General features: G+C 35.8%; 1 protein-coding gene across 1 annotated transcript in view; it reads left to right on the top strand.

Moving 5' to 3' along the window:
- The window catches only part of SLC1A3 (solute carrier family 1 member 3), a 64,223-nt gene extending 42,608 nt beyond the window's left edge, over nucleotides 1-21,615 (top strand). The window contains exons 4-10 of the mRNA XM_021551769.3: nucleotides 1,935-2,139; nucleotides 3,890-3,932; nucleotides 11,891-12,186; nucleotides 14,208-14,441; nucleotides 16,172-16,366; nucleotides 17,685-17,819; nucleotides 19,047-21,615. Of these exons, the coding sequence (XP_021407444.2) occupies nucleotides 1,935-2,139; nucleotides 3,890-3,932; nucleotides 11,891-12,186; nucleotides 14,208-14,441; nucleotides 16,172-16,366; nucleotides 17,685-17,819; nucleotides 19,047-19,251 (1,313 nt within the window). The 3' untranslated portion in view covers nucleotides 19,252-21,615. The remainder of the gene's footprint in view (nucleotides 1-1,934; nucleotides 2,140-3,889; nucleotides 3,933-11,890; nucleotides 12,187-14,207; nucleotides 14,442-16,171; nucleotides 16,367-17,684; nucleotides 17,820-19,046) is intronic.
- Nucleotides 21,616-21,834: the final 219 nt, after the last annotated feature.

Raw genomic sequence — 21,834 nt, 5'->3', positions numbered from 1 at the left:
GTTTCGTAGTAATACTTTAAAAATAAAATTTGTAACAATTGCTGTCTGAGATATGCACTGTGCAGTTCAATAGCAGACCTGAAATTTTCCAAAAGTTATTAACTTTTTTTTTATTGGCTAACAGTATTTGCATTATTTCATATTTACATTACTTGAGGACTCTAAAAAGAACCCACAATCTTCCTTCCACAAATAAGAGGGTTACAGGACTTCCTGTTTGTAAAATTTAAAAAGTTATTTGTAACTTGCTACTGTTTACCATTTTTCTCACAGCATTTCTAATCATAACTGTAAATATACAATGAACATAATAATCCAGTTCTGGAGATGGAAAAGCTGAGTAGAAAAATGAAGGATCAAATTCTTCAAATTTTGGATTTCTGTGCTCAATTTTTTTCTATACACTTTGCTCTTCCACTACAATGGCACACACATAAATCAAGCAATTTAGTGTGCGAATCTAGTGATGTCCATTCACAGCTCCTTTTGTAGGTACAATTCTTAGTGACTTTAATGGTTTCTGCTAAAAGGGCAGAAAATGAAAAAATCTGAACTGAAAGGGTAAGTGTGAAGCATGTGTTATGTTTTATACTTTGAAGACTTGATCAGAGCCTGGGACACATCCTTGGTCTCAGCCACATCAGGGACTAGAGTGCTTTCACTGTAGCTCCAAGAGAATGTATCTCCTCCTTGAGAAGACAGACTGAAGTATTATATATCTACAATAATTTTAAAAACTTCTAATTTTGCCAGGCCATGATTTGAGTTTCAATATTATTTATATTCCTGCAGTCCTCTTGCCTTATTTTAAATGCTTTAAATGCTGTCCCCTGAGACAGACACCCAAAGCAGAAGTTGCTCAACTTTTTTAATATTTCATATGTTCAAAGGCGGCATCCATATAAATGGGTAGGCAGCCTTTGTAAGTATAGATTAGGCAATTCTATATAGGAGGAGACAATAAAGCTAAAAGGTTCTTTCCTAACCCCTTTTTTCATTCTGCACTTTGAAAGCTTGATTGCAACAAGAAGCATGAGCACTGCTTTGAGGCAGATGGCACAGCCCTCCTGATGGAGAATGGGCAAATATCAAGGAGAAGGAGCAGTGGGGCATTTTAAGGGGAAGAACTGTCAGACTTAGCTGCATCTGCTGGAAAGAGAAAGAGCATTTCCATTTCTGACAGCCCTCATGAGACAATCCTTCTCAGAGACTCAGAACTCTTTCCCTGGCAGAACTGCACCTTCTATTAAAAAACACATTGCTGCCATTCATCAGTGCAATCTGATGAACAAACACTGTAGAAGATGCCCTAGGGAGCACCCTAATATACATAGTAGATCCAAATAGAGCCAAGAATTAGGACTAAGGTTGCAAGTTCTGCGAAGTTTATGAAAGACTATAACAGTTTATTCATGCACTGGTAAGGATTTTCTGAAACAGGCTAGCAGCATTTAATCTAACTCCCATAGCTTGGGACAGAGGTAATCTGAGGTTTCCCACTGAGGATTAAAAAAAACTCTTCATACATATTAATTGTTGCAAACATTATCAATATTACTTAAGAATACTCACTTTTCTATCTTACAAATGATGTGTAGCACATTTTTCAGACTATGGTGATTATATTAAGAAAAGGTCATGAATTGTCTCACTGGAATATAGGGAGTGCCACACTGCATCAGACCAATAATCTTTACTTTTAATGAAGTGTTAAGAAAGCATGGAAAGTGGTAAGTCTTTTAATAGAAAATTATATAATGGGGGATAGGATGGGAAGACAGTGGCACTATGAGCTGCAAAAGAGTGACATCTTGCCTTGGGTAGCTTTCATTGAGGTCATCAAAACTCTTCCTGCTGAACTATTTTCATCATGTGTAGTTCATACTCTACTCACAATTGTATCAGGTGAATGTCGTTGTGCTTAAATTCACTAGGAATTGCTGCCCTGGATAGTAAAGCCTCAGGGAAGATGGGAGTCCGAGCAGTAGTATACTACATGAGCACTACCATCATTGCTGTGCTGATTGGCATAATCATTGTGGTCATCATCCACCCTGGGAAAGGTACGAAGGAAAACATGCACAGAGAAGGCAAAATTGTGCAAGTGACAGCAGCAGATGCCTTTCTTGATTTAATCAGGTATGGCTATGATACTGCGTATTTTTGGTACCAACAGCTATGACAGTAATGTTGGTTTGACAGAGAACAAAAGTAGAGAATTTGCTAACTTTATGATTGCATAAAGTTAGCAAATTTATTTCAACTGTGTGATATCAATATCTCTAACCCTTACAACGCTAAAAAGGGATATGTGGATTTATCTCCAAATCAAGCTGTTGCAGTGGAAGAAATTGCTTTTAATACTAAAAAGAAGATTTCCTTCCTCTCCTCTCCTCTCCTCTCCTCTCCTCTCCTCTCCTCTCCTCTCCTCTCCTCTCCTCTCCTCTCCTCTCCTCTCCTCTCCTCTCCTCTCCTCTCCTCTCCTCTCCTCTCCTCTCCTCTCCTCTCCTCTCCTCTCCTCTCCTCTCCTCTCCTCTCCTCTCCTCTCCTCTCCTCTCCTCTCCTCTCCTCTCCTCTCCTCTCCTCTCCTCCCCTCCCCTCCCCTCCCCTCCCCTCCCCTCCCCTCCCCTCCCCTCCCCTCCCCTCCCCTCCCCTCCCCCCCCCCTCACAAAAAATATTTCTGTTCTGCTATCTGTATGGGTCCTCCTTCCATTGCACAGAATTTTTAGAATTACTAAAAAGTCCATATTTATTAATACTAAATATTACTATTATTTAGTAGTAAGGTGCTATTACTTAGTAATAAAAGCACCTTATTACTAAATTCCTCTCTTTTTCTTCCAACTTGCAATAGTTTTCTCACTTCACTTGAACCCCTGATTTGCTTATTTATTTTACTTTTGAATAGTAGCCACCAATCTGGGTGCCATCTATTCAATTTATTCAATTATATGAATGGGAAATAACTTCGAGGAACAGGCAAGTTAAATGCTTGAGATAGAGGGCACAGACATAAAATCTTGTTTTTTCTTTGCTCAGAGAATCTGCAGTACCTCTTTTACAGAGCTAATATGTTACAGATATAGTCCAGGGAGTAGGGAAGCTAAGGTTTTGAGCTCGGGAGCTTTGCCACAGGTAAAACCATCAAAATTTTGTGTTACACTAACCTATTTGGAGAATCCGGAGACACGGAGAAAGGCCTCCAGGGATCACACTGCCAGAAAGGGGGACTACAGAAACTTCCATAAAGAGGTTTGCACTGAGGTTCTTCAAGATCTGTTCAGTTAGGCTGCTTCTAAATCCCTCAGAAATGCACAAAATAAAGGAGAACAAACAAACCCCTATCTGTATAACACATGTTGCAGACATAAAACACACACATGTATGTATTATTATTACAGAATACTCAAACTTTAGAAAGATTAGTGGTGTAACCACAACAAGACTAAATCAAGTGATAAATATTAAGTACTAGACTACATAAATGAAAAAATTGTTTGAGAACTCAAAATATATTAAATATTATTAAATTATTTATTTATCTGGATTCATAATGCATTAGTAAGTACAAAATTAAAACCGAGCCCATAGATCTTTGTACATTTAGTAATTTAGCTATTATTACCATAACCAGTTAATATGACCATAACCAGACCTGCTATCCAATACTGAATGAGTCTAATTGCCAGGAACTATCCAATCCTACATTTCATCCTGGTAAAGTTTACCAGGCCAATGCTATATGCAAAGCTCTACTCACTGTTTATGTAATTAAATATTACTCTGAGGATTCTTCAAAAACTAGATGTCCAGTTCTTTTATTAGCTGTGTCCTTACTAAAGGAATTATTAGCATATTTTTCTCATGTTATTTTCTTTCTCTTTCACAGAAATATGTTCCCTCCAAATCTGGTGGAAGCTTGCTTTAAACAGGTAATTTTTTATTAATGGCAAATAAAACATGAAGAAGAAAGAAACTAAATGTAACCATATTTGCCTTAAGAATATTATGTTCTTGTACTTACAGCAGAAACATAACTTACATTTGCTGCTGTTGAAAAAAAATATCCCTGAATTAAACCAACCAAGTTATGCTTTGTTTTCAATTATATTGAGACAACAGTATTTGCTATGAGAAGTGAAGAAAACACTCAGAGTTTGGCAAATAAAAAAATTTCTTTTTTCAAAATGTTAAATTCATAAGCTGACAGCAAGGTTCATTAAGGTGAACTCAGGATCTGGTTTTCTAAAACAGTGTTATGTTAAACTGGGAGATACTGAGATAAATATTCACCATCTGGCAAAGACTGGAAGATTTTCAGGGATGCCATATGACAAATATGCATAGTTCAGAAACAGAAGAAAAAAATTTGTAGACATCAACAGAAAAAGCAAATTAAAATCTTCCTGTCATCTAGAGTAGAAGTCCTTAGGAGCACTGCTTCTCAAAATTCTCTATTATTAGCTTGGTTGTAATCTTAGCTGTACTGTGGAGAACATAATAGTTCCATTTGTTTTTTTTAAAAGGAGGACATTTGTGATTCAGTGAAACCTAAAATGTGTCTTTCCATAATCTTATTGCTTAATCTTGACCTCATAGGTAATCTTGATCTTATATTATTTACCAGATACTGCTCTAGCAAAAAAAAAAAAGGCTGAAATGTGGAGGTCAGGAAGAGCATAAAGTATAAACTTTCCAAAATCCAGCTGAATTACATCTTGCAGAAGAATTGAAAAGAAATTGTAGCATTATCTTTAGCTGTAAAAACAGAAGCCAATAAATATGAATCACTTTCTGCTAAAGATTTCTAGATTAAAGAATAGAAAGTAAACTATACACCAGTCCAAATGCCATGCCTCTGTCTTCAGCAAGGATGTTGATGAACTCAGTACAGAAATGCAGAAGAGCAGTATAGAAATGCAAAAGTCTACATCTAAACTAGAAATAAATTCAAATAATGTAATGTAATAAAGTACAGGAATTATATGATCTTTATCTCAAAATAATGAAATAATTATGGCATAAAGTTACAAATGTAGCAGCAAGTATTTTTCAATGATCTCTCAAGTTCAGATGTAATTATCTAGAGCTCTTCAAAGCAATCAAAGTGTCTTCCAGATTGCAAAAATATTTGGGAAACTATTTAAGCAGATAACAGGCCATTAGTTCAATCTGTTATAATGAAAGATACAAATGCCTTAAAGGGAAAAGTAGAAACTTCATAATAAACAAAACAATAAAATGCATAAAACAAACCTACTACCAAAACCACAAAGGTTTCTGAAACATAAATTGTACTGTATTTCTTCTATAATATTGCTCATTTCTTCTTTTGTTGCTGTTGTTGTTGTTGTTTGTTTTGTTTGGGGTTTTTTATTTTCATTTTTTGGCGGGGGGGCTGACTTTGGAGAAAAACTTCAGAGTTTTTAAGATTACAAAAGTTGAGTAGGGGACTGTAATAATTTTTAAAATTATGGATATAGCAATGAAAGTTGCTGAAAGACTGGAGCTGATACTTTTATGAATGACATTGCCAAAAGATGCACACAGTTAAGTTTACAGAGGACAAGAAAGTCCAAGCAGTTTGTGTTGATATATCAAAAAAAAAAAAGCCAAAGAAGGTGATAAGACCCTGGCACAACACAATACTGTAAAGAACTAAATATTTAGATGTTAACAGTAATTTGTGCTTTGACATAGCAAATTATCATCAAAAATACCAAAAATGTTCAGTTCCTCTCTAGGATATACATTAAGTGACAGAACACTAAGACATGAAATAGGGTCAGAGGAATGTGACCATTTAGAAAACAGAGCGTATTCAGTTTCATTCATTCATAGATTAGTGCAAAATGAACATAGTGAGGAGTTGTTGAAATTATCAAAAGAGCACAACATATAAAGCGAAAAAAACCTGAGAAACTATTCAAGTACAAAAAAAAAGTGGGAACAGAGCTAAATAAGATAAAAACATACAAAAATAAATGGAAATCACTATTGCCAAATTTAAACTGGAAATTAATGATGGTTTTAACCCTACACAACTAAAGTTGAATTCCTGAAAACATCTTCATTTAGGAGTTACAGGAACACTTCAGCAGCTTTACAATACAGCTTAAAAACTATTTTGATAGTATTCTACTGTAACAGAAAACTTGGTTTGGTATCTAGCAGTTCTAAACCTGTGTTCTTAATTAAAGATGTCCTCTAGATTATGTTAACATTTAAGTATCTTGTATTTCTCACGTGCTTTAAAGTTTTAAGGAGGTTTCTAAAACACAATCTAGAAGAACAGGACATATTTAGCAAAAGTTTTTACTGACTTTCAGCAACAACTGAAAGTACCAGGATTTACTGAAGTACCAGGATTTTAAATTTGTTTTACCATTACTTTTTGAACTTGGTACCCAACCCTAGATTTTTACATAAAATTATTCTGTTGTAGCAGATTTATTAAAAAATATCTTAGCTTACAAGTATGTGTAATTTTCTTAGGTATCCAGATGATTTTGCACATCTGACCCCACAATTTTCCTTCCAAAAGTTTCCATTATTTTGTATGTTTCTCAGAAGATATATGAAGAGGAATGAGCCATCTGGCACAAATCTGTTTGTATAACACCGTGTTTGATGATCAGAGCACAGTACTTCTCATAGCTGTCCACATTCAACAGTGTAACACTACCCCACAGCTTTTCACACCTGGAAATCATCACTGGAATATGTACTGCACATTTAAATCACATCTTTGGATAGATCAGATGTGCACATTATGTCTTAGAGCATTCTTAAGCAAGTTTCTTTCCTAGTTTGTATTTGAAGCCACTGGAAGGAGCTAAATGAAATGGAGAGCATAACCAAAATGGGAGAGATTTTAAGTGGAGTTGGCAATGTTTTTATATGATTGCTGCTGGGAGACAAAGAGTCCTGGAGGGAGACTGGAACCTTAGGACTTGTCTAGGACGTATCTGCCTAAATTTTCTACTGTTCTTCTTTCAGTTGTTTGGTCCTTTGAATTCCCTTTCCTGTTTCTTCCCAACAAAGTTGCCTCCCCACTCTTACTTCTCCTCATCCTTCTTCTTTTCACAGATACTTCCCTTTTCCACTTGACTGTCATGAATTTTCAAATATGATGGAAAGTGGTTTTGCCTCAGGATCCTGGGATGAATTTTTTCATGCCCCATACACCTCCACTCAGTTTCATTCGGCGATTCCAAACTTTTGCGTAATGTAGGAGGGACTTGGTTCATCCAAATTCCACCTGGAGATTCAGGGACTTGAGAGATATGGAGAGATATGCCAGATAATGAAGACTGAGACAAATAACTGATTGGGTACCTCAGCCTTCTCAGACTGATTCTTAAACAGCAGATTATTAATCTAAATAACATGTTTTCTAATGATGCTTGTTCTTATATGAGAACAACATTCACTATGCACAGTTCACATGAGGATTTTGTGATTTTTATAAGTAGCAAGAGAATCTGAATAGATTGACTGCAGGTGAATATTCCACACTTAAGTAAAATTAGATTACTTTTTTCAAATTTTTCTCTATACCCTTGTATTCACCCCAGTTTAGGGATATCTAAAGAAATCTCTGGGTTTATCTTTCAGTTCTGGCCACTCTCTCTTCATTTCTTCTTTGCTAAATTAAAAAATGCTGTCTAGCCTGGGGCTGAGCAGTAGTGAGCAGTCTGCTTGTTAAGCAGATACTTCTTTTTAGCTGCATGTTCTTTGTGCTGTGCTCTGGAGGTGTATCAGAGGGCAGAAGAAGCACAAGCAAACTTGTAAAATCAAGAGAAACTGAATCAATCTAAAAATTTGGCAAGAGTCATTCTGGTGTGAATAAGTAGAATTTTATGCCAGTTGAAGCTTTTAAAACTGCATCTGATAGCTGCCTTTCTTCTGAGATACTTTTAAGTACTTTCTCTTTCCTGAACTTGTCATTATCAAGGGGATTTTAAGTGTTACTCACACATCCAGAAATGAATACTAACTAATAAATGGTTTATATTCCTCAGGATAATTTGGAGTAGTTAAGATACAATATGACTTGTGTCATCAGCTCTTACACAGAAAATTTAGAATGCTTTCACACATATACATATGGAAAGCAAAATAAAAAAAAAAAAACAATTCAGAAGATAGAATATCTGTCTTTTTTAATTTTTAGGGTTTGCATTTAAGCAAATTTGTAATTTTTAAAATCATTATTCACAAAATGCTGCATCATCATACAGACTTATCACAGACAGTACTAATGACAGTATCTCAGAGTAAATTATGAAAGTGAATTATGAATTTTCAGAATAGCTACCATTGCGATTACCTTTTCTGCAAGTTAAACAAGTGGGATATGCTGATGCCAGGTTATAATATTGCTTCTTCAAAAGTCCTTCAATATGTCCATGTCAAATGATGGGATATCTTGTATCACTAATAAAACCAACATAAAAATCAAACTGTAAACAACTGATTCATTACATTATTCAATAGAAAACCTGTATTGTCTATTTCACAGTGAGCTAAATTAATTAAATTGAATTTTCCAATTGCTTGTTACCACCATGTCTTGTAAAAAAAGTCCAGAAATGCATTATTTTTGCATTTTACTCACAGATATGATTGTTCATAGAAAGCTGTTAAAATTAATACATTCAAATAACATGTATCTTGCTCCTCAGTTGCTCTCTGTGCATGAACTTAAGGAACAAATATGAGTATTTTGCATCTAATATCTTACCAGGCAAAAATAGGCCTCTTCCTGTAGGCCCAACAAAATTATATCCTCCCAAAATTATAGGACTTCAGTAATATTGCCTAGCCCATCACATATTATCAATGTATGGACCTCTGTTCTCTCTTCTGAGACACTTAAGCCTACAATGAGTGGTTTGTTTTGCCTAATTTCTTCTATTTCTAAAGTTGCAAAGGAACCAGAATCAGCAGAATCACAATGTGAAATTAAACTGTCAGTTTCAGTTTCAGCTACATTAAAAGCAGATTACTCCGATTGCCACTAAGATAGAGATCTGCTGAAAATGGGAATATCATAAAAGTTTAAAAAAATCAACTCTTACCACCAGTTACTCTGCAGAGCAGTAATAGTCAACACTGCTATTAATTAATCTATTTCAAAGCAGTTTCTAACATCTTGAAGGTGTTCCTTCATCCAGTCACTTCCTATTAGCCATTGGCTTTTTCACCATTTCACACACAGAAAATATGTTTTGTGGTGGCCAAGTAATTTTATGTTTTGCCTTTAATGTCATCTGAAAGAGCAATAGTAAGGGTAAAACTCAACCAACACCTTACATTTTTTCCTCAGTAGATACATCCCTTGTGTTCCCTGTATCTGGATTGCTTTGATTTCTTTTGCTTTACCACAGAACTTCTCATAGCTTTTGATAGACAACTTTGTGCATAGGACAGATCCACAGCAGGCATATCCACAGGCATCTCCTGGTGCTCAATCAGCCATAATGGAAGAAAGAGCAGCTCAAGTAAATATTCCAGTGGAACTAAAGTTGCTCTGGTTTCTGTTGCTTAGATTAACACTTTGAATCTCGCTCTAAAAAAGCTGTTTCTCCCTTGCTCTGGAAGGGGCTCCAGAAATACTATTCTCCATAGTAATATTTCTGAACACTTAAGTCTGATTAATAAGGTGAGCTAACAGATAAGACCTACGTCTCTTTGGGCCAGTCTAGTAGCTGAAATGGAAAAGGACTTCACTGAGTGAGTTCTTAAAAATCCATATTATACTCCAAAAGAGACTTAAGTAATGAATTAAAAGCATGTTCCTGCTGCAACAGAATTCCACAATGAGTATAAAATTAAGGCATATACTTATTACCACCTAAAATTCTTTCTAGCACAGGTTTTTGAAGGTAACATCTTCCCATACAGATCCCAACACCTCAGTCCCTCACCACAATTTTGTAGAGGTGTGGGCAGCTCTGACCTAATCTGATGTGAGGGGGGCAATTCTCAGATAAGTAAAGGTCATGGTGCCTCTGATGGAAAAGTGGTTTATGACTTAGCTCATGGCCTGTTCCAACAGGCAGGTGGCACACATCCAACTCTGTCCTACAGCTGTATCACACTTTTGACCTAGTCATGTAGAAATGAGAGAAGAACCTGAAGGTAATGGAGGAGATCAAGAACCAAGTAAATTATGATGTGCTAGGGAAAGTGGGAAATGAATAGGAAATTTCATAAGAAATTAGGCTTTAATTCCAGACCCTATTGTTGCAGAACTCATTAAACAGCTTGCTTTTCTATGTTCATCTAATCCGTGTGCCTGCAAATGCATCTTATTTACAGAATTGCATTAATGGGTTTGCACCTAAGGTTTTTTCCCTATTGAAAAACAGCAATAAAAATAGAAATGTAACACAATTACCACACTTGGAGACAAGGAAAGAGAGTAAGATAGGGAACAGGAAATGGAAAGAGAAGAAAAGAAAACTAAAAGAAAAATTAAAAAGGAAAAAGAAAAAGAAAAATAGAAGGAAAAGAGTGATGTAAATTGTTAGGCAGTATTTTAACATTCCTGACAAGCCAGAATAAAACCACTTTAATGAGCAATTATAATACTTATATGTTTACAATTTAATACCCTTATGTTACTTAAAGGGGCAACCCCATGCCTTCTTCCCTGGCTATGTAGTTCCAGTCTCTGTGTTCTTCCCTCTCTGATGTTCCAAAAGCCAGTGAGAGCTGATTCACTTCCCCAGGCTTTACCCAAATAATGGTGACATTCTTTGCTTGGTGAGATTTCTGCCACTTCAAAAAGTAGAATTGTCTCACTAAGAGATCAAACAAGAATTATCACAGGTTGGTTGTGAGTGGGTGAAGCAGTGGAACTAGGCTTTTCCATGTCAGCCAACTGCTCATAGAGCTCTTAGCTGACTTCTGTACAGCCCAAATCGTAAAAGATTTTAGAAAATTTTATTCAAAACTCGAGGGTATCTGGCCTACAGGTTTCCCATCTTGGAAATTGCTTCATTTCACTCAAGTACTTCTGAAGTGTTCAACAGATACCAGTAAGGATACTTGGAGCTTTCCTGGTAGCTCAAAAAAAATAAAAGAATAAAAATCCAAAGTTGTTGAATAGCCTCAACACCAGCATTCTGCTGCTTTAATGGACTAATTAGCATCTTGAGACACATGAGGAACATACTAGTGATATTTAGGATACTTCGTGTTCAACAGAATTTAACTGGACAAAGCTGCAGGACTTCTTGAACCCAGATAGAATTATTCAGGCTGTACATTTCTCTTTGGGAAAGCATTGGGGCGTAAAAGAAACACAATGAAAAACATTGTGGGGTTTTCAAAACAGACATTTAGGACCATCCTGAGATTTAGAAATTGAATTGTCTGTTCCATAAAGGAATCATTTAAAGTATAACACTTTAATTAAGAAATGTGGTGACCTGTACTGCACAGTAAACTAATAGCTTTTTCACAGCAAAAGAAAAAAGAAGTATGTTATGTTTAAATTAGCTTCAGTCTTATTTCTTTCAGTACAAAAAGATGAAAAAATAAAGTCCAGAGTACAAGAAAATATTCTCACTAGCCAAAAAAGGGCTATAAACATTTGGAATTTTTTGTTAGGGAAAATAGCAATTTATGTAAAAGGCAAATTAAGAAACATAACAAATTTGCATTTTTTACTTCAGTCTATTTATGAGAAAATTATTTCTAGAAGCTAAAGCTGAAGATTCAGCTTTTGATATTAATAGGATTTTTGTTGCTTTCAGGAAAACCAAGTATTCATCACAGTACATTTTTCCTAGATAAATAATAATTTAATTTATGATTTTAGCCTTGGTTTGATATGATTCACCAAATTTCTATCTTTCTTTTGTTTTCATTTTAACAGTTCAAAACCAACTATGAAAAGAGAAAGTTTAAAGTAGCTATTCCATCCAATGATACATCCGCAATGACTTCCATAATAAGCAACGTGTCAGAAGCAATGGAAGCTCTCACCCGAATGAAAGAGGAAATAGTTCCTGTTCCAGGCTCTGTGAATGGAGTGAATGCCCTTGGTTTGGTGGTGTTCTCAATAAGCTTTGGCCTGGTGATTGGGAGCATGAGGGAGCAAGGTCAGGCATTGAAAGACTTCTTTGATAGCCTTAATGAGGCTATCATGAGATTGGTAGCTCTAATCATGTGGTAAGTGCCTCTTTGATAAATTCTTTTTTAAGCTACTAACAATATTTTTTCATCACAGTTAGGCACTGAATAGCAAGAATTTATTTGGCAGAAAGTCAGACGATAAGATTATATCTACCTTGGAACTTTTTTCATGTAAAAAAGAGAGCTGTAACTCTCTGTGATCATAATCTGCTCAAACATACCAACTTTTCAGTGGGTTTCACTTTTGACATGAGAAGAATCAGGGTCTATGGCCGAAGTTGCTACCCTTATCAGACCTATTCTATATCTTCATAAAGATAGCAATCACAGCAGTAAGCTGTTGAAGTTTCCTTACATCCTAATTGAATTCATTAAAGGAAACCAACAAACCTCTTGCATAATCTTATTTCTACACAGCAAGACCTTGTTATCGTAATTTTCCAACACAGCTGGTTCCTGTAGCTGTGGAGTTTACATGTACATCCTTGCATTGTAGCTGCACTGCTCACACATACACATAATTTTCCTGCTTTCATTACTGTGATTATTAGGTAAATAAAATAAATACCTTTTCCCTCTTCTTTTTTTCCAAAAACTAGGATTAATTATTTTCCAGGTAGAAGGTTAACTAAAGAATCTGTATGTTGTTGCCTTCTTTACTACAGGAAAAAGCCATTCCAGGAGTTTATTCAGGAGCACATATATTTACTGCCATACTAGATACGAAACCAAAATTAAGGATATTTCCTCCATTAACTAAAATCTTTTCTCATTCACAAGCACATTTAAAATGTTAAAGCAGTGGATTCAGATAAATTTCCACATGAACTCAATGATGTAAAGGGCAGTTGAGATATAGTGGATAGATTCTGCTCTGTGGTATCTTACTGTGAGAAGACAAGTGGACATTTATAGGAGTAGGACTGTACCTAAATTACTGCTGCAGCAGAATTCTGTTCAAGTTTTATGCTCAGCACCAACTGTTTCTTCACCTCCAGCTGTGCTTCCTGGTAGGCAAAAGCATGTCATCCCACCTGTGCTGCCAACATTTGACATACAGATTTTTTCATGTCTTCATGGTGATGAATATATTATCCAGTGCCCAACTGGTTGAAATGTAACATAACCAGAATTGATGCCTGGAAAATAAATAGACAGACTTACCCAAAAACTTTAGAGTGAATATAAAAGCAAATATTTAGTTGAAACCTTTCAGGTACAAAATATGACAAAAGTCGCACGTGGTATATTAATTCTCCCATTTTTATATGGTTAGTTCATTATTATACTTATCATACACTGTCCAATTAAAAGGTTAGTTGGTTAGATAAGTAATCCTGGGGTCCTGCCCCGCTGGAAGCGGTCCAGAGATTACTTTTGCCCCACTTTTGATACATCTGGTCCAGATTCTGGTTAGAAAACAGAATGTCCTTGTACTCTTCTTGGAATAAAACTAAGCAATATTTAGAAATGCATTTATAAGGTTAGCTTTTTGTTCCTAAATGTAGGGAAGAAAGGTACGAAAAATACTAGAAGCTATAGCCAAAGTTACAAAGCTGCAAATACGTGAAAAATATAAAAAGCTAAAAATCTTAGGTATCAGAAGCAACTTGAAATCTTCAGAAGTTATCAGGCTTCTGTGTGGGTTCCTACCCCAACAGCACTGGAATAGAATTGGGTGCTTCGTATAGTTACACCCATATGTCAGTTTAGCCTTCATTCACATGGGCAGAATTATAACAGGATTGGCTTTTATATTACACTTGAATTCCAAGGGGAATTAATTTCCCTACCTGTCCAAAAGGCATGCTGTGAATCTTGAAATGCTCACCAGATGTTGAATCCATTGAATCCCACCAAAAACATTCACTGCTGCGATTCATTCAATCCAGGTTGAATTGTTAAGAGTGGAAGAGTTAAATTTTTGAACTGCTCCTGAATAGGAGCCTCCTAACAGTGAAATTCTACATTTATGCATATAAAAACACAAACAGGATGGATGGGGGGGTCGAATCTCTACTTTGTTTTGTAATGCTATTTTGATTCCTTACTTGCAGGTATGCTCCACTTGGAATTCTCTTCTTGATTGCTGGGAAGATTGTGGAGATGGAAGATATGGGTGTGATCGGTGGTCAGCTTGCCATGTACACTGTAACAGTTATCATCGGTTTGCTAATTCATGCTGTCATTGTCCTACCTCTTCTCTACTTCGTAATCACTCGTAAGAATCCATGGGTATTTATTGGAGGCTTAATCCAGGCATTAGTCACAGCTCTGGGAACATCTTCCAGGTATAACAAAATACTTTAAAGCATTTTTATAGCATTACTAGTTTAAGAAACAATTTTGCTTAATGTTTGGTGTTTGATATTCTAAGTAGTTTGTAATGTCTTGATAATGAATGATAGAGCTGGCAAAGAATATGCATGGCAAAATGAAGTAGCAAACAGAAAAGTCCTGAGGGGATTCCTATTGCCAGCTGACATTTTGTGCCCAAAATCCTGATAGCCAATTATGGGTACAGAACCTACAACAAAAACACCAGTTTTGCTCTTTGCAGACGGTCAGAGTTATGTCATGTGAATTTAAAAAACTGTTTGCATATATGACAAAAAGAAACATTACAATAAAGTGTATATTTCTATACTATTTGACCTTTCATAAAACAGTAGACATTTTAGTAGATTTTAAAAATATGTCCTAAAGACACGGGCTTTCCATCAGATATCCTGTGATATTAATTTGAGTCCTTGGTGTTTGAGATTATTTTGAAGTAAAAACCTATGCTGATGCAAGACACCATACTGCAAGTGGATTTAAAAACCATTCAGAATTCAAATGTAAGATGACTGTCAGCAAAGATATTTTTCTAACACAACCCCTCTTTATTTTTGTTCAGTATTTTACCAATATTGTGATAGAGTTTTCAAAGACTTAAAGTCTGCTAAGTATTTAGCAATGAAGGTTTCACTGGAATCAAGTAACCTGAAATGCTTTGTCTCGGAAAACCTCTTTACTTTAGTCTGATCAGATGTAGAGATGCAGGCCTGGCTCAGACAGAGTTAACTTTCTTCATAGCTGCTCATATAGTACCATGTTTTATATTTTAGCCAAAACAACAATGATCACAAGCTGACATTTTAGCTATTGCAAAGTATTTGCACAGATCAAGACCTTCTCTGACTCTCATTCTGTCCCCACAGTGAGTTGAGGGGTTCACAGTGGGCTGGGAGGGCACATGGCCAGACAGATGAACCAAAGTAAGTAAATAGATATTCCATGCCACCTACATAGTGCTCAGCAATGAAAGAGGAAAAAGGATTTTAGGAAGGTTGGCCACATAGTACTCCAGAACTTGCTGGCCACTGGTCCATCTGTGGGAGCAGTGCCTAAATATCACTTGTTTCATTCTTTCAGACTTCTTCCATACTTATTAAACTTTTTTATTCTCAACCCCTCCATTTTCTTGTTCTTCCTATTCCTTTTGGTTTTTCCTGTCCCATCAAGGTGTGGAGGCAAAAGAGTGGCTGTGTGATGCTTAGCTGCTGACTGGTGTTAGCCCATAGATCAGAAAATAATACCCTTTGCAGGGGAGCCCACAAACAGGAAGAGAAAACAAGCTTTTTACTGAAGGTTTGAATAGTCCAATTGGTACACCTTCCATAAAATAATGCTTAAAGATTCAATCACAGCTCCATGACTTTAAAACTGAGAAGCAGGAATTTTAGATAGATTCCTGTGACAGGCAGAAGAACCTTGTGACAAAACACTAAACTTAAACACTTTCAGATTAGGGATTATATAGAGAATGGCAGTAATAACCAGCTGGGAAAAGTTTGCAATACTATTAGGAGAACCTTCACCATTAGAAATGCTTAAATTCAGTATTTGCATTAAAAAACCCAATTCTAGTAGATCACATAAAAACTAAGAACTGTGTCATGATTATAAATGTGGCACTCATCTCTTTCCCTCTTTGCAGAAGTTATATAATAGATTATATTTTTTCTTTTTATTTCAGTTCTGCAACACTACCTGTCACATTTAAGTGTCTAGAAGAAATAAATGGAGTGGACAAACGAGTTACAAGATTTGTACTCCCAGTTGGTGCTACAATTAATATGGATGGAACTGCTTTATATGAGGCTTTGGCTGCAATTTTCATTGCACAAGTCAACAATTTTGAGCTGAACTTTGGACAGATTATCACAATCAGGTATGGAAACCACTGTTACCACATTTAATAAAAGCACCTTTGTGATGACCCCTTCCTGGTTTAAGTGGGATTAAACAAAAGCATCCAGACCTAAAAACAAGAACTTCTACAGTATCAGGTTATCTGTAATTTACATTTTCTTCACAGAGAAGATGCATTCAGCACATATTCTCATTTAGATCAACTTTCAGCAAAACTGTAATGTAATACACCCATTTCTGCACTTAATAAAGACAAGTACAAAATTTAATTCATTTCAAATTTTTCTTTTTTAAGAACTCATGCAGGTGTTGGGACCTACAGACTTACAATGAGTACCAGGTAGTTTATAATGCATGTACAAAGCTGAAGCATAAAGTCAACACAGTGTTATTGCTAGAGGAGGAAGTACTTTCCTGGTTTCTGGAGACTATCAGGGCTAGCTGTGTAAGCAACAGTAATACAGTTTTATTACATCAGCTGACGGAAATGGTGAACACAGGTTAAGCACAGAACCCTTCTTGTTTGAAATATAATAGCAAACAACCCACTACTTATGGCATTCAGTGATAACTGATCTGCTTTAATTTCATTTTGTTTATCACAATTTAAGGAAAAAAGATGATGGGTACTTGTGCAGAAGAAAGGAATATCAGCAAGAGGACAAGTGGGCATTGTGGGACAAAGATGCATATCTATCACATAGGAACACTGAAAGTTCAGAAATAGTGCTCCATAAAACCCACCATTTTACTCTACCTTCATTCCCCAAGGAAATTTTTTCACTTTCATTAGTACTAGAGCTGCTTCCTGGCAAACTACCTGAGAAAACAAATTCTCCCTAAGCCAGGTGTGAACAAGCATATTTCTATAAAGTTGCTGGACGGTATAACTCAGGGTTTCTGTCAGCTTTCTTCACCTGGCATGAAGTTACAGTGAGATAGAGAGCAAAAGTTCTTGTGTTAGATCTGCCAGGACAGAACTACCTCCTCAGCTTTTCTTTAAACGTGTTTGAGCTTGTGGAGAGAGCTTTTTTAATGGGTGGGGACATGTAACTGTAATGGTTTTTTCTGGCCCTTGGCATCTGGTAGGGAATTTATCAGTAACAAAATCATGTTTCAAGGTTTCTGGATATAGATTTAGTGAAACACTTTGGATCAAGGGTCATAGTTCCCTGCAGCTATAGAGTGTTCAGATAAGGCTCATCTTTTTATTTACTACTGAGTAAATGCTTTCTTGCTTTATATCTGGTTTTAAAATTTGACTGATGATAAGGAGAGCTTTTATTACAGTTTAATTACAGAAAACGGTTAATTGTTCTTGCCATCTCTTTGCACAGCATCACTGCTACAGCTGCCAGTATTGGGGCTGCAGGCATTCCTCAAGCTGGACTGGTCACCATGGTCATTGTTCTCACATCAGTAGGTTTGCCCACAGATGATATCACTCTTATCATCGCAGTGGACTGGTTCTTGTAAGTATTTTTATGGAATTGTTAAATGCTTAGACTTTATTTAGAAGTGAAATAGCCCAGCTCAGTGTGGCTATACAAAAATATTTTGCTCTAGAAGGCAGTTGGAAACAAGTGTTGAAAAGAATGACTATTTCTTGCTAGTAAGGTATTTTCTTAGAGCAGATCACTATCTGTGAGGGGCGTTTCTTAAATATGGTTCCTTTTGCATGCAGAAGTTTACATAGAAACCTGTATTGTTCAGATACTAAGAAAACTTCAGATACACTATAATTAAATAAGCAAAGAATTGCTTTTTTCTTTTATTTTTTTGTAGGACGACAATAAAAACTTTTACATCAATCAGACTCAAAACTGGATCAGATCCAACCAATTTATTGCAGCCTTGCTGACTGTCTAATCTAGGAAAGATTCATATGTCTACCCCATGAATGCAGAAATTAAAAATAATTGTGTAATAGGCAGCACAAAGTATTGCCCCTCAGTTTTTCCATTCATCTATCTGTAGAAGATGACATGCACCTTTAAATACATATACCTAGGTCCAGGAAATAAATTAAAGGAAGACTTTTTCCAGCCTCTCTTTCATCTAGTATTATTTATCTTTTCTGGGGCTTTTACCCTTCAATTTTCTCTAGTGATCCCTGAAAGAAGTTGCCTGTGTTGTTATCAGAACATAACATCTGATTCATCTGATAATAAAACATAACATAATGATCTAACCACCTGATGTAGGTGGACGCTTACCTACTGACACTACCAGTCACTTCCTGCTGAGCAGAGCCCTCTGAGAGGGATGAATTTTTGTTGTGTAATTTGAGTCATTCCTGCACAATTCCACCCTAAATTACACACCGTATCTTATGGTCAGGAGACAAACAAACCTAACAAGGAGAATTCTTGCTGGCTTACATGTTGAGAGGATATAAGCCCAAACTCTTGATACCCAAGGGTATCAAAATGCCTTCAAGAAGCCATATTCTCCCTTTGCCATACTCATCACATGACCATTTCTTGCTGTGAATTTGCTGAGAGTATTAACACATTTTGTGATTCCATATCCCATTGTATTTGTTAATGTTTGTAGGAGAAGCCATGGCATTAACAGTTCAGGTAAGTGAATGTATATAAAACAGGTGACTCATCTGGCAGCTATTTATCTGGTGCCACTTTTGACAACTAGTCTGCTTGCTTCCCTGAGCAAGTAGAAGTAACTCACTTTTTCCCTAGGGATCGTCTTCGTACCACTACCAACGTCTTGGGAGACTCCATTGGAGCAGGAATTGTTGAACATTTATCACGGCATGAGCTGAAGAACAGGGATGCTGAGATGGGTAATTCTGTGATAGAGGAGAATGAAATGAAGAAACCATACCAACTGATCTCACAAGAAAATGAGAATGAGAAACCAATAGATAGTGAAACCAAGATGTAGACTAGAGAAAGCGTGAGTTCAGCACTGCAAGTGTGGGAAAACACACACTTTTTCCAGCGATTTATATCTTGAATTCACCAACTTCATCTATTCCTTGATTTCTCCCTTTATGCTCGCACTGGAAAGAATTAATGAAAATATATTCCAAACTAGCAGCGATCATGGTATATGTTGGCTTCCGACTTAAAAAAAAATTAACAGGCAACAAACAACACTGGTCCTGCTAGACATATGCTAACTGGGGATAAAAAAGAGATTGTGTATATGTTACTCAGTCCTGTGAATCTTCTTTTTTTTTTTTTTTTTTTTATGAACTGGAAAGTAAAAACAGATAACAGAGCCTGAAAATGGTTTTATTTTTTTAAATACCTGTTGCAAAATTCCTAACACACCATCAACACTTCTAACTTGATAACTGCATCCAGCTAAGTAAATTGACAGGACTTTCACTATTTTATCTGATTTTTTTCTCTCTAGTCTTGTATTATTGTTCAAATACTAGCAGGAAAATAAAAAGCAGGAGATTAATTGAGGGGATAAAAAGGGGGAAGATATATAAATAAGAAAAGGAAATACCCCCAAATCAGCACTTTTACCAGCTGAGATTAAATATTTCTGAGAAAGTTACTTTATCTAGACAGTTTTTTGAATTAGATTCAGCTGATCTTTATAAAAATTTAGCCTAGTTGGCTCCCACTGACTCGCAAACATTTACACATGCATGTATGTACTTCCAATCTGGATTTGCTCCCTTAATTTCAAGATCACAACCCAGTTAAACTGTCTGTATGTTTTTAGGAGCAAAGCCCTGGTCTGGGAGAGAAAATGTGTCTTCATCTCTGTTTGGATAAAAAAACTTGCACGCTCTGGATGCACTAATGAGCTACTTAATAAGCAATTATAAGAAGACAGTGCCAGCCTTCTACAGAAGGTGCAGAGGGTGAGATGTTCAGCTCCCAAATGGGCTGCATTCTGAATCTGAATCCCTGAGACCAGCAAAGATTTTCTGATTGGAAACCTCCCAAATTCTTGATCCACTAATAAATTATGGAGGTATGAACTGGATTGACATTTTGCCATCTGGAGAAGGCTCCCTATCTTCATGTGAAATTTTTAATTCCTAGAGCGTTTACCAGTAGCACCTGAATACGAAGATAAAAGCCTTTAGAAAATAAAAATAATGGATGCTTTTGTATTTTATTAGGAAAAGATATAAAAATTCAAAAATAGTAAATACTATAATATATGTTGAAGTTTTAATTAGAAAGGATTTTAAAAAATAAATATTATAGGCAATTTTCAGGGAATAAATAAGGAAAGAATGAAAAAAAAGAAAACAATGCACTTTTTACAGTGCACTTGATACAGTGGCTTTTTGGTTCAAGATTATTTCCTGAAAAAGCCCTTTTCTAGAACTATAAATTAGATACTTTTCCCTTTTTGCCTTACACTATTAGAGAGGTTAAACCAGAAAGTTTTATAATGCAGATGCAGTTGGGAGAAAGAAAAACTATAAATGGACAGGCACAATAATTTTCAATTACCTGTTTTATTGAAATATTCCATTTTCTTCTTTATTGGTCCTCATGCCACAATAATGCTAATGACAGAAATGAAGGCTCCCTTTGCATTGTTCCAGCTGCTATTCCAAAAACATTCAATGTGTTGCATCTGTCACTCAAAGTCCATCATTAAGTGTACAAGTAACTGTAGTGAAAATGTCAGCATGCTGGTCAAAGACAAACTTTTTCTCAGGCAAGATTGATTTTTTTGGGACTGAAAATTCCTGTCAATCTTCTCCAGTTGAGTAATTTACAAAATACGAGCAAGAACTCTCAAGTGAATGAAGTGAGCAGGGTTTAATATAGGTTACTGAGCATCAACCAAGAAAGCTCTAAATGAATCTCTAAATGAACAACTGAAAGAAAATATGGGTTGTTTTCTTTATTTTTGGTTTTATTTTGGGTTTTTTTGCTAACAGAATGCAAATCTAGGATACAGACAGGCATTTTCTGATACATAATTAGAGATATTTTTATATAGATACTGTATTCAGAATGTGTGTATAAACATTAACTGTAGAATTTATGGCATAACATTTAAAATTTTTGTTAAGATTTTCTTTGGAAATACATTGCAAAGACAATGTAAAAGGCTGTCTTTCTATGACATCAGCTGAGAAAATTTAATTGTGTCACAAAGAATGTGATCTTTTTTATACTAACTTTGTTTCTTATGGAAATCAGGTTTTATAGAAAGATTCCTTTCCGCATCTCTCATCGGTTCTGCATTGATATGCACCCAGAGTGGATTGAGAAACATTACTTTGTAGATGTATTTTCAATAAAAATAGTTTTACATTACTGCTCTTACTGTGATTTAGATTTCTTTCAAAGGCTTTGTAATAAAAGCTTCACACAAATTCAGAGATGAGGAACTCAGTATGGGATTCAGGGATTACAGGCCATTTTGTACAGCAGGGCTTTGAACAGGGCTTCCTCTCTACAAATGCTTACTTAGTTTCATGATCAAAAATAAAGAAGTAAAGGGTGGGAGGCAGAAACATCAAGAATTAAAAGAACC

The sequence above is a fragment of the Lonchura striata genome, chromosome Z (assembly GCF_046129695.1).
Source record: "Lonchura striata isolate bLonStr1 chromosome Z, bLonStr1.mat, whole genome shotgun sequence".
NCBI classification, from domain to species: domain Eukaryota; kingdom Metazoa; phylum Chordata; class Aves; order Passeriformes; family Estrildidae; genus Lonchura; species Lonchura striata.
Note: the sequence above shows the minus strand (reverse complement) of the source record. Positions and strands in the feature narration are given on the sequence as shown.